This window comes from Patagioenas fasciata, chromosome 5, assembly GCF_037038585.1.
Source record: "Patagioenas fasciata isolate bPatFas1 chromosome 5, bPatFas1.hap1, whole genome shotgun sequence".
Lineage (NCBI taxonomy): Eukaryota > Metazoa > Chordata > Aves > Columbiformes > Columbidae > Patagioenas > Patagioenas fasciata.
Genome location: NC_092524.1, coordinates 41,942,639 through 41,953,033, shown reverse-complemented (window position 1 = coordinate 41,953,033; position 10,395 = coordinate 41,942,639). Strand labels below are relative to the sequence as shown.

At 41.9% G+C, this 10,395-nt stretch overlaps 1 protein-coding gene across 5 annotated transcripts; it reads left to right on the top strand.

Moving 5' to 3' along the window:
• Positions 1-1,625: 1,625 nt before the first annotated feature.
• Positions 1,626-10,076, top strand: DTD2 (D-aminoacyl-tRNA deacylase 2). 5 transcript variants are annotated; one of them, XM_065840219.2, is made up of 4 exons: positions 1,671-1,784; positions 4,958-5,023; positions 7,381-7,450; positions 9,559-10,076. In XM_065840219.2, the coding sequence occupies exons 2-4, from the start codon at positions 4,979-4,981 to the stop codon at positions 9,882-9,884; spliced, it is 441 nt and encodes a 146-aa protein (XP_065696291.1). In that variant the 5' UTR covers positions 1,671-1,784; positions 4,958-4,978; the 3' UTR covers positions 9,885-10,076. The 5 variants fall into 5 exon arrangements, with proteins under 5 accessions (XP_065696290.1, XP_065696289.1, XP_065696291.1 ...); XM_071809382.1 differs by having other exon boundaries at positions 1,674-1,742; XM_071809383.1 differs by lacking the exon at positions 1,671-1,784 and adding an exon at positions 1,814-4,476.
• Positions 10,077-10,395: the final 319 nt, after the last annotated feature.

Below are 10,395 nucleotides of genomic sequence, written 5' to 3'. Positions count from 1 at the left end.
GCCAGCTTCCTCAGCACCCATGGATGCATCCCATCTGGACCCATGGATTTATGGATGTCCAGACTATTTAATTGCTCCCTAACCCAGTCCTCATCGACTAAAGCAAACTCCTCCATTAACCTGGCTTCATCCGAGGTCTCAGGGGTACAGGGTTCCCCAGGACAGCCTCCAGCGGAGTAGACAGAGACAAAGGCGGCATTCAGCAATTCTGCCTTCTCTGTGTCTTCTGCCACCAGGGCACCCACCTCATTCATCAGTGGGCCTACATTGCCTCTGGTATTAGTTTTATCTGCTATGTATTTGAAAAAGTTCTTCTTGCTGTCCTTGACCCCTCTCGCCAGCTGTAATTCTAAGGAGGCCTTGGCTATTCTAGCTGCCTTCCTACATCCTCTAGCAGCAGCCTTATATTCCTCCCAAGTGGCCAGCCCCTGCTTCCATGACCTGTAAACTTGCCTCTTCTGCTTGAGCATACCCAACAGATCCCTATTCAACCACACAGGCCTTCTGGCTCCCTTCCTCGACTTCCTACGTGTGGGGATGCTCTGATCCTGAGCATGGAAGAAGCAATCTCTGAATGCGATCCAGCTCTCTTGGGCCCCTTTTCCTTCAAGCAGTCTTGCCCATGGGATTTCCCCCAGCAATTGCTTGTAAAGGCCGAAGTTCAGCCTGCTAAAGTCCAGGGTTGCAATTCTACTTGCTATTCTGTTCCTGCCACACGAGATGCTGAACTCCACCATCTCGTGGTCACTGCAACCCAGACAGCCCTCAACCTTTACTGCTTCGACCAGACCCTCTTTGTTAGTGAGGATGAGATCCAGCAGTGCACCTCTCCTAGTCGGCTCCTCCACCATCTGCATGAGGAAGTTATCATCAATGCACTGGAGGAACCTCCTGGACTGTGGCTGGCTGGCTGAATGGTCCTTCCAGCAAACATCAGGGAAGTTAAAATCACCCACAACAACCAGGGCCTGTGACTGTGAGGCCACTCTCAGCTGCGCATAGAAGGCCTCATCAACTTCCTCAGCCTGATCTGGTGGCCTGTAATAGACACCTACAACCGTATCACCCCTGCCAGCCTGCTCCTTGATCCTGACTCATACACTTCAGATAATTGCCTTTCATTTCCATGCCGAAACTACACAAATACTATTCTTAACCTAAGCATGCAACATTTCCCCATGAGACATGCAGATTTTTCATTTTAAAAAAAAAAAAAAAAACCCAAAAACATGACTCCTTGGTAGCTGTAAGTAAGTTGGACCATAAAAATACTTGGTTTATTCCCTTCTAAAGCTTGTATCCTCACTGCCTTACTCTTTAGAAGTCTCTGACACATCTCAAGCCCTATTTTACCTTCTGCAAAAGGTATACAGTACCGGGTGATTTTCTCTATTGCTTGTATATCAAACAGGTCGTTTCTAGATAGCTGCAAAGCAAAGCCGTTGCCATCCCGCAGACCCCACGGCCCCGGTCGTCGCGCCCGTGACTCCCCCGCCGGGCGGCCGGGCCGGCGTCCCCTCTCCTACCCCCGCCCCAGCTGCCATTGCAGCCTGCGAACCGCGGGCTCTCGGGGACGAGTCCCCTCGCCCCATGGGGCACGGCCGCCAGCAGCCTGCGGCGGCGGAAAGGCGTAACCGGGCCGGGGCCCGCCCGCCCGCAAACCGAGTGGGCCCGCCATGGCGGCGGCGCGGCCGGCGCTGGCTCGGGCCCTGCTGCAGCAGTGTGTGTCCGCCCGGCTGCAGGTGAAGCCGCCCGAACGCGGCTCCGAGGCCGAGTGGGTGGAGGTACCGTCTGCCGCGGGCCGCCCCACCGCGGGATCGCCCGTTCTTCCCTCGCGGGGCGAGGGGCAGCGGCGCTGGGCCGCTCCGGGCCGGGCGGCGGGAAAACGCTTCTGCGCGCAAGCCCCGGCTGGGACAGGGAGCGGGGTGAGGGGGTCCCGCGATGGGTTGTGGTGCGTCCGCTTCTGAAGAGGGTGCTCTGGGGATAACAGGAGGGAAAGTGCCGTCCTTCCCCCACGCGTGGTCACTGATCCCGGCAGTGACGCCCGGAGAGGTTCAGGAGATCGCAGTTCGACGCCGTGTCTGTAATTTCCTTGCAAAGCTGCCGTCTGTCCGTGTTCGGATTCGCTCCCCAAGGAGCTGCCTGCGTTGGAAGCGGCTCCGGGGGTGGGGAGGGCGCTGCCCGCAGCCCATGCAGCCATTCGCCCGGGCGGGGCAGAAACAGGAGCAAGAAAATCATTGAATCAAAGCCGGAGAAATCGCCAGTAACTATCAGGAGCAAAACAGACTTGACTTGGGGAAGTTAGTTTGTTGACAATTAAGATAAATATTTGGGTATTGGAAAAAAAGACAAATATTTAGACATTTGGGGAAAACACCTGTCTGCCTTTCCCAGGCTAAGCTTCACTTCACACAGCCCTCCTACCCGATGTCTGTTCTCGACTCCGGAGCCCTCTCCCTCCCCCTTGTTATCACTTCAGGCCTCTGAGCAAGGGAATGAGCAACACGGGCACCTGGGGTCAGTGTGTGGTGGTTTCTTGCTGCTGCTCATTCTTCCCCTGTGCTCCAGCATGGGTTCACCACTGACTAGTCCCTTCAGGAGTGAAACAGATCCATCACAAAGCACTCCTTTTCCTTTAAAGTTGCTACTCCCTCTTTGGGATTTTTATACCCTTTCTTAAATACACTTTCGCAGAGGTGCTGCAAATGTGGCTGATGGGTTCAGCTGTGTACTTCATTAGTTGTGTAATAGTCTGCACTTGGAGGTAGAGCAGTGGGACTATGGCAGCTGTATTTCTGATTTTTTTTTTGTTGTTAGACCCCTAATCAACAGTGAAATTTAGGATGTAGACTACCACATAGCTTGAGGGAAACTTTGTGATTTCCCCTTTTTCCTCCCACAGTCCTGTGGCTGGAGAGATCCGTAGGTCTGCAGACTCTTTGGGCAACATGCTATCCATAGTGCCCAGGGCTGCCCTTTGGGATGACCCCTCCTGCTCTGGCTTTCACTGTTTATGGGTTACCTACACCAGAATGAGTCATCTGTGCAGGTGACAAGTATTTAGCTGGTGGGTTTTTTCAGTTGTCTTTTGTCCTTCTTAATGACTACTACAACAGAATGGACTAAATATAGTCACTTGCGTAACTTTTTAAAAGTAAAAATTCCAGTATGTTTAAAGCACTTATGAGTTCATTCAACAAATCTAGACAGAGTTCAAAAAAGTCTCTTGATAGGTCTTTTCCCTGTTGGACATTGTCCTTAAAACATTTATCTCCTTGGTTGGAAGAGGCAGATGGAACTGTAAGAACTAGTTTCTGCAGCATGGTCTGGGAAACCAGAATGTTTTGCTCAAAGGAAATCCATGTCATCTCACAGATACTGTGTTTGGCTGAAGTGCATCTGTGTGTATTGCATTATTAGCCTCTCAGTGTAAGGTTAATTAAAGTGAAAGTTGCTCAGCACAGAATAAATTAACTTCAGGAAAAACATCCTATTTCTAGCTTGCTAATCTCAGAAGTAATTGTAGATCTAGTAAATAAAAGCAGACATGTCATTTTACTGGCTGTCTTTTAAACTGTCCAAAAAGAGGCATATGTTATGGTTTAGAAATATCATGACTAACTCTATTACAATGAAGTTATGCTGTTTATATATCTTATTTGAAGTTTTAAATGGCTTAACCAAAATCACTGGGAAAGTAATGGGTTGCACTAAAGGATTCTGCAAGAGATTTGGGCAGTCTTGGCAGCAGATTTTTTTCAGATGCGAACCTTAATAATATTTGTCATGGGTACTCAGGAATCTTTCCCGGATATGTGGGTCTTTTTAGGAGAAATCTGTTGTAACAAGAACTAGTCACTGTGCAGCAAAAAACTACGGGGCATTCGTAGTTTATTTACTATGGCTACTTTAGAGGTCATTGGGAGGAATCTTTGCTGTTGACATTTTCTGGTAATGTTACTCCTATATATATGCATGTCAATACAAAAATTAAAAATACAGACCTCATAAACTATTATTTACATAAACCAGCGTGTTCCTGATGATCTGTAACAACTTAAAAGTAGGTCCTCACCTTGAGAAATTTGTGATGTACTATAAATAACACATTATGTAGGTGGCTTTGAATAGCTTCTGGGCTTTAAGAGACCCCTGTAGGTATTTTAGGAACTTTCGTGTGGATGTTCTTTATCTGGAAAAACGTTAGGAGTGTACTTTATACGTGAATCACTGCTCTTCATTTTCTTTTCACAATTGAGTTTTTCTGGCCCATTGAGGATTCCTGGGGATGGGATGTCTTGTTTACGGAGAAATATTGGTTAGGTAGCATCCATAAAAGTTTATGTATACAGTAAAATACTTAGAAGGAAAAAAAAGCGTTATCCTTTTAAATGCAGGGAAGAAATAACGTGAGATTTGGTGTGTTTCACAACTATGGGAGAAAAGAAACATACAATGAATATTCAGCTAAAAAGTGTAAGTGCATTCAATTTATGCAGTGAAAACTGTCTCCCCCTTATCTTATTTCCCTTGATTTGTCTTCTGGTTAAGATAGAAAAAAGAGCTGCAAAGTACTAGGCACAGGCTTGTTCTGTGAGCTGTGGTAGGTGATGCAATCTCTGAATGTATGAAGTATAAAGAAATCTTCTCACAGAGTAGCAAATCTGAACTTGAAATGGAAATGTCAAAGAATAACTTATATAAGTCAGTTTCACAAGCTGGCTTCCTGAGGATTATAAAGTGCCTCCATTTTCATAACCAGTATTACATTTTCCTGAAAAAAAAAAAAAAGGAAAAAAAAAGTAGAGGGCAGCATTGCTCAGGCTGGCCGTGTGGCCTTGGGGGCTGGCTGCTTCAACTCTTCATGGAGGTTGCCTGGTCTGCTGATTACTTAGGACAGTTGTATAATAAATGTCAGTGTTGCAAAGTAACTTGCTTTACTGGTATATTTATGTAGGCATTTTACTGATAACAGCAAATGCGCACAGAGCAGTTTCCCTGCCCGACTCCTGCCTGTCACTACGTAAGTTCCTTGCGGTGGCTCTTCACACGTCAGCATGTTGAATTTGTAACCTTATTTGTGTTAGTTTGCTTTCCTGCCTTAAATATAGCTCTGAAAGGCAGTCAACTAGACTTGCATAGGTTACCGAGGACCTTCAGCAATGCAATGTTTTGCTTTGCTTCAGAAGGTTTACACATTCCTGTTCCTCACACTGGCAACATACACCAGTCTTGGGACATCTGAAACATAGGTGTGAGATCAGAGGACCGACATACATTATCATTAGGTTAGCTCCTGAAATTGCATTCAATTTTATGTCTCGTATTCAATTAGGAAAATTAAAAAGCTAACGAATTTAAGACATAACAAGAGGTTGAAACATGGTTGAACGCATGTTGAAAATAGTGGTCCGCTACAGGTTTCAGTAACAGTAGAAACCGTAAGTTTCAATTTACAGAACAGTTGAATCGTTCTCGACTCTAAAAGTTCTAGACATCATAAGCCTGCAATATAAATAGAAGCATCCTCTAGCACCTTTAACTTGTCTCTGAATTAACTTTTTTTCATTTAACCTCCTTTCCCACTAATATCCTTCAATATGTATGTCTCATCTTGTGATAAAAAGTTACTTCCATATGTGAGACTATGCAAAACACGCTGTCACAAGTCTTAGAACTTGAATGATTTTCTGTGATGTGTGCTTTATCACAGAGTCACTTCTTTCTAATGCATTGGTCAGATACACACAATGTAAATGTGCTTGGCCTATTTTATCACAAACATTTTTATTAGTAGGTATGTGTGCATTGTTATTCTCTATTAATATCCTGATGTTGGTCTGTTTCTGGAACAAATATTTAGCTAAACATGCAAAGATCTCTAACTTTTGGCAGCCTGCGTTTCTCTCTCTTATTTGAACAGGTGATTTGAAGTGTTATTTGAGGTTCGGGCCATCTAATTTCTTACAGTGTTTATGAAATAAGGCAGTCATTTGGGAACCTGTATAATATTCTGCATTGGTCAAAATGAGTTTTGAAAGGACCCATTGGAAGCTTTTGAAACTTCTCAGCATGTGATGTCTTGGCTACAAAGAGCATTCTTTTTCCAGGACTTAGTCACTAGGAAAATAGTTGAGAAGGCATAGCTCTTCCCAGTCATTGCCTGGAGTGTTTTGTTTCATCTCTGCAATAACAAAGGGATAAAATCTCATGTGTACAGCTAAGTTTTCTTCACCAAAAACCTTATCTTTTAAAGAAAAGGAAAAAGGAAAAATAAAGACAAGAGAGAAAAAACTTTTAAAAGTTATTTTTAAGAAACATTTCTTATCCTTTTTGTTTGATAACATCAATATTAATGACTCCTTCCTGCCCCAATCTAGTTAGCATCTCTTAGGTGGTATTTCATAAGGTGACATTTACTTTTCTTCTAACAAATATATAAAGATACTCTTGACAAAGCAATTGTGAGGGTTTTTTTAGATATTGTATGCATTTGGATATTGTATACCTTTCTTTTTATTTCCTGAAGAAGTGAAACCATTCAGGTATACTTATGCATGAGACGTAATTGCTGTTGGTTGCAGAGCCTGTCAATCAGTTTGTCTTACTAAGGCACAGGCTGTTGGACACGCATTCCTTGTGAACTAACCAAGAGAGCAGAAAAGCTACACAAGAATTTACTTGTGCTTTTTGCTCCTAATTACTCCCTCAGATAGTTCCTACAAGTAGTCTCTCTGAATTCTGAAGAAGTGGCATATCCTTTCACCCATTTCACCAAAAAGATTTCACCCAAACTGATAAATAATATTTTGAGCAACTTCATAATAATTCTGAACAACTTCTTCATTGTTGGTCATCATATTTAAATTTTTATTTAACAGACTCTGTTTATTCAGAACTATCCTGTACCAGATTACTTTCAACATCAAAATATAATTCAGTTTACTGATGAGTCCTGTGGTATTTGTTATGTTTCATAATTGGAAATAAACTCATAATTCACACTGAAAATTACTTTATCTGTATTTTTCATAGGGAAAAAGCTTAAATTATTTGTTATGCTGGATTTAAGCACACTAATTCATCTTGTCACCTTGTCTATGTTAATGCTGTACACTGTACAATCCAACCAGCTTTGTTTTCACATGGAGCTAATAAATTGGCTTAATTGGACATAGGAGCCCTGTGGAGATAAACAGTATCTATCTCATAAGCTTCTACAGTGTGGTGTCTAAACTTGATGTCTGAAGCTATACTAAATAACTAAAAGTAGTCTCAGAAGCTTTTTTTAGTTCTGTAATTTTTGATACAAGTTTTAATGATAAGTGTACGTGGTGGACTATGAGAAACATTGACATAGTTTTCTGTAATCTTTCATAGATCCAGAGAGGGCTGGTTATCTACATATGCTTCTTCAAAGACGCTGATGAGGATCTTGTTCCAAAAATTGGTATGATATAATCCTTATAAATTATTGTATTGTTTGAGAAAGAAGAAGAGCAGTAGAGGCAGAGAAGGCACCAAGCCTGTGAAGTCATCAACAAGCCATCACATAGCATAATTCCAAATCAATCACCTGGCTGAAAGAACAGCTTGGTCAGTCTTGTTTCTTTTGACAGTACTCCATACCTCTTGCTCTGTCTGTCTGCTCATGATCAACCTGTTAGAAAATCAGTTCCCATGATGAAAAGATTCTGGCAAACAGAGAAAGCACTGCACCTGCTGTTTGACATATTACATGTATCGGGCAACAGGTTCAGTCGAGGACAGACCTGAATTTAAAGAAAATTGCCTTTAAATAACTTGTAGTTTGATTTGAGAATTATTTCAACACTGATCTCACAGTATGTGTAGGCTATTGAAAATTATAGCCAGCAGAGGGAGTTGGGTGGATAGCTGAACAGTGTCCTTCCCATCTCCTTTAAGAGATACTGTATACATTGTAAGCATTTCAAGTGCGGTTTTCTGGTTCAGAAGTGATTAACAGCAGTAGCTGCAGTTCTTTCCCTTTTCTCCACATGCACTTTAACATTTACATCAAAGCAGATAAGATGTTGTGGATAAGGTCAAATGGCAGTGATTTCTGTCTTCACTCACTGTTCGTTTTGCTTGAGCTTTTGTTGTTCTTGTTTTCTTTTTTACCTTTATTTAATTTCTTCTCCCTTCTTTCCTCCATCAGTAGCACTGGATCACCTGGGAAATTCCATGATGCCACATATTCCAGATAAAAGTGCCCCTTTTCTGTGGCTGGCTGATATTAGTGGTTTTGCAGAGGGTTGTGTAACAATAGTGTATTTCAGGCTGCCTGCTGGGAACAGCAGAAAGACCTGGCAGTGCACAAGCACAGGTGCTATGAACAATGCTGAGAGCAGCTTCTGGGGGCGTCTCTTTTGGTCTTGGAGGGAATAGTCTTTCTGTGATGCTAAACAAGGTTGAAATCTTTGGGTGTACTTAAAGCTATGATATGAGAATTGATTTTGCGCTTGTGAGAGTTTCACGAGAGTGTTACTAGCACAGGTTGCCCAAAGAGGTGATAGATGTCCCATCCCAGGAGACATTCAAGGCCAGGCTGGACAGGGCTCTGAGCAACCTGATCTAGTTGAAGATGTTCCTGCTCATTGCAGGGGGTTGGACTAGATGACCTTTGAAGGTCACTTCCAACCCAAACTATTCTATGATTCTGTGACTCTGTGAATAATGACCTTTTCATCTGTGTGGCAGATGAAACAGGCTGGAAGAAGAAATACTGTTTTCTATTAGGAGATTCATCCCGCACCATCCTTCTTAAGTGTCTGTCTTATAGAATATTTTTTCTTAAACATATTTTGAAACTGTTTAAATTGGTATTTTTTTGGCTCCTGAATCACAACTTAGCTCTTTTTGCTTCAAACAACATTAAACTTTTATGGGCTTGGAGACATGACTACTATCCTCACAGCTTTAAACAGAGTTGGATTAAATTTTGAGGGAATTATTTGATTTCTTATAGAAACACTGGAAAATATTATGCTAGCAAAAGTATCAGTTCTATTTGCAAGTTTACGTGTTATGGTTTGCACTTCTGACCTTCCTGCCCACCCCTCACTTCACTTGAGACCAAACTGCTGAGCAACCAGAATGAAAAGACAGTGAGGGCAGAAACTTCTCCCAAGTGCATTGAAGGTGGTTTGATCTCCTGCAATGTGTAGTGTTGTGCAAATGTTGCCTATTGGAGTATCAGGCAATTAAGTGAGGGTCACAAATTAGATCCTGAGTTCCATAAGGGGTGTCCAACTAGAGTAAACTTCAGGATTTCAGACAGCCAACCACTTTGCCCAGAAATAACTCTTTAGGCATATTACATTAATGTAAATGTCCTTCACATTCTTCACAATACTCAGACATCTTAGTTGATTAAGAGTATTTACAGATTGTCAGTGTTTTGTTGCATTAATAATCAGCTTATTTTACTCAAATATTTTGTCACACATTGCAATATTTGTTAAGTCTTGGTTTATGATGTTATATTTGCTCTGGTTAACATATGCTGGTAACAATAACTTTTATTTGTCTTTGCAGTCAACACGCTGTTGAATGTTAAACTAAGTGAAAATGAAAGCGGCGAGTACGTTTCCGTTATTGATCTGCCAGGCGATGTGCTAATCATACCACAAGCTACCCTAGGTGGCAAACCAAAGGGAAGAAAGATGCAGTACCATGCAAACATTGAAAAAGAAAAGGGGCTGGAACTTTATTCTCAGTTTGTGACTCTGTGTGAAAAAGAACTGGCATCCCATGCCAAATGCATGGAAGCAGGTGTTCTTGTCAAGCACGGCACATACGGGAACAGGCAGGTGTTAAAACTGGATACAAATGGACCTTACACTCATCTGATTGAATTTTGAAAAAATAAATTATATCCTGGATACAGTACTGGCTTGCAACTCTTGTCTTTTTTTTTTTCTTTTTTTAATTTTTTTTTTCATGTCAGAGCATTAATGTACTTAAATGGTTTGGGAAATATGGTGTAAGAAAGACTTGTACTCATCTGTACTGACATTGCTCATCCCATTAAACAGAAGGACACCTGAGACTGAGGCTGCTTTGTGATAATGTGTGTGTTTTATGTCCGTATTCATCTGAAGCATGCTCAAAACAATTGTCAATATTGATCCAATGAAGATGTATAATTTGGAAGGCTTTATTAATGAAAATGGGGTAATGCATATGTTTCTTACTGTAAATAATGACAAAAATATTACACGTATAAGCTATTGTATGCTCAAGCAAGCAATGTTTATAGGTTAAAAAAAATGAATGCTGATGTATTTATTTGTTCCCAGATTTCCTGAGTCAGACCATTTTTGTCTTTCTGTTTTCTATCTATAAAATAGCAATGCTTTCTAGCTAACAAAT

What these genes read in the sequence shown, in the direction of transcription:
- DTD2 (XM_065840217.2), top strand. Translation starts at nt 1,677, where the DNA reads ATGGCGGCGGCGCGGCCGGCGCTGGCTCGGGCCCTGCTGCAGCAGTGT. An exon ending in CCGAGGCCGAGTGGGTGGAG is followed by an intron (nt 1,785 to 7,380) that starts GTACCGTCTGCC and finishes AATCTTTCATAG; the next exon opens with ATCCAGAGAGGGCTGGTTAT. An exon ending in GGATCTTGTTCCAAAAATTG is followed by an intron (nt 7,451 to 9,558) that starts GTATGATATAAT and finishes TTGTCTTTGCAG; the next exon opens with TCAACACGCTGTTGAATGTT.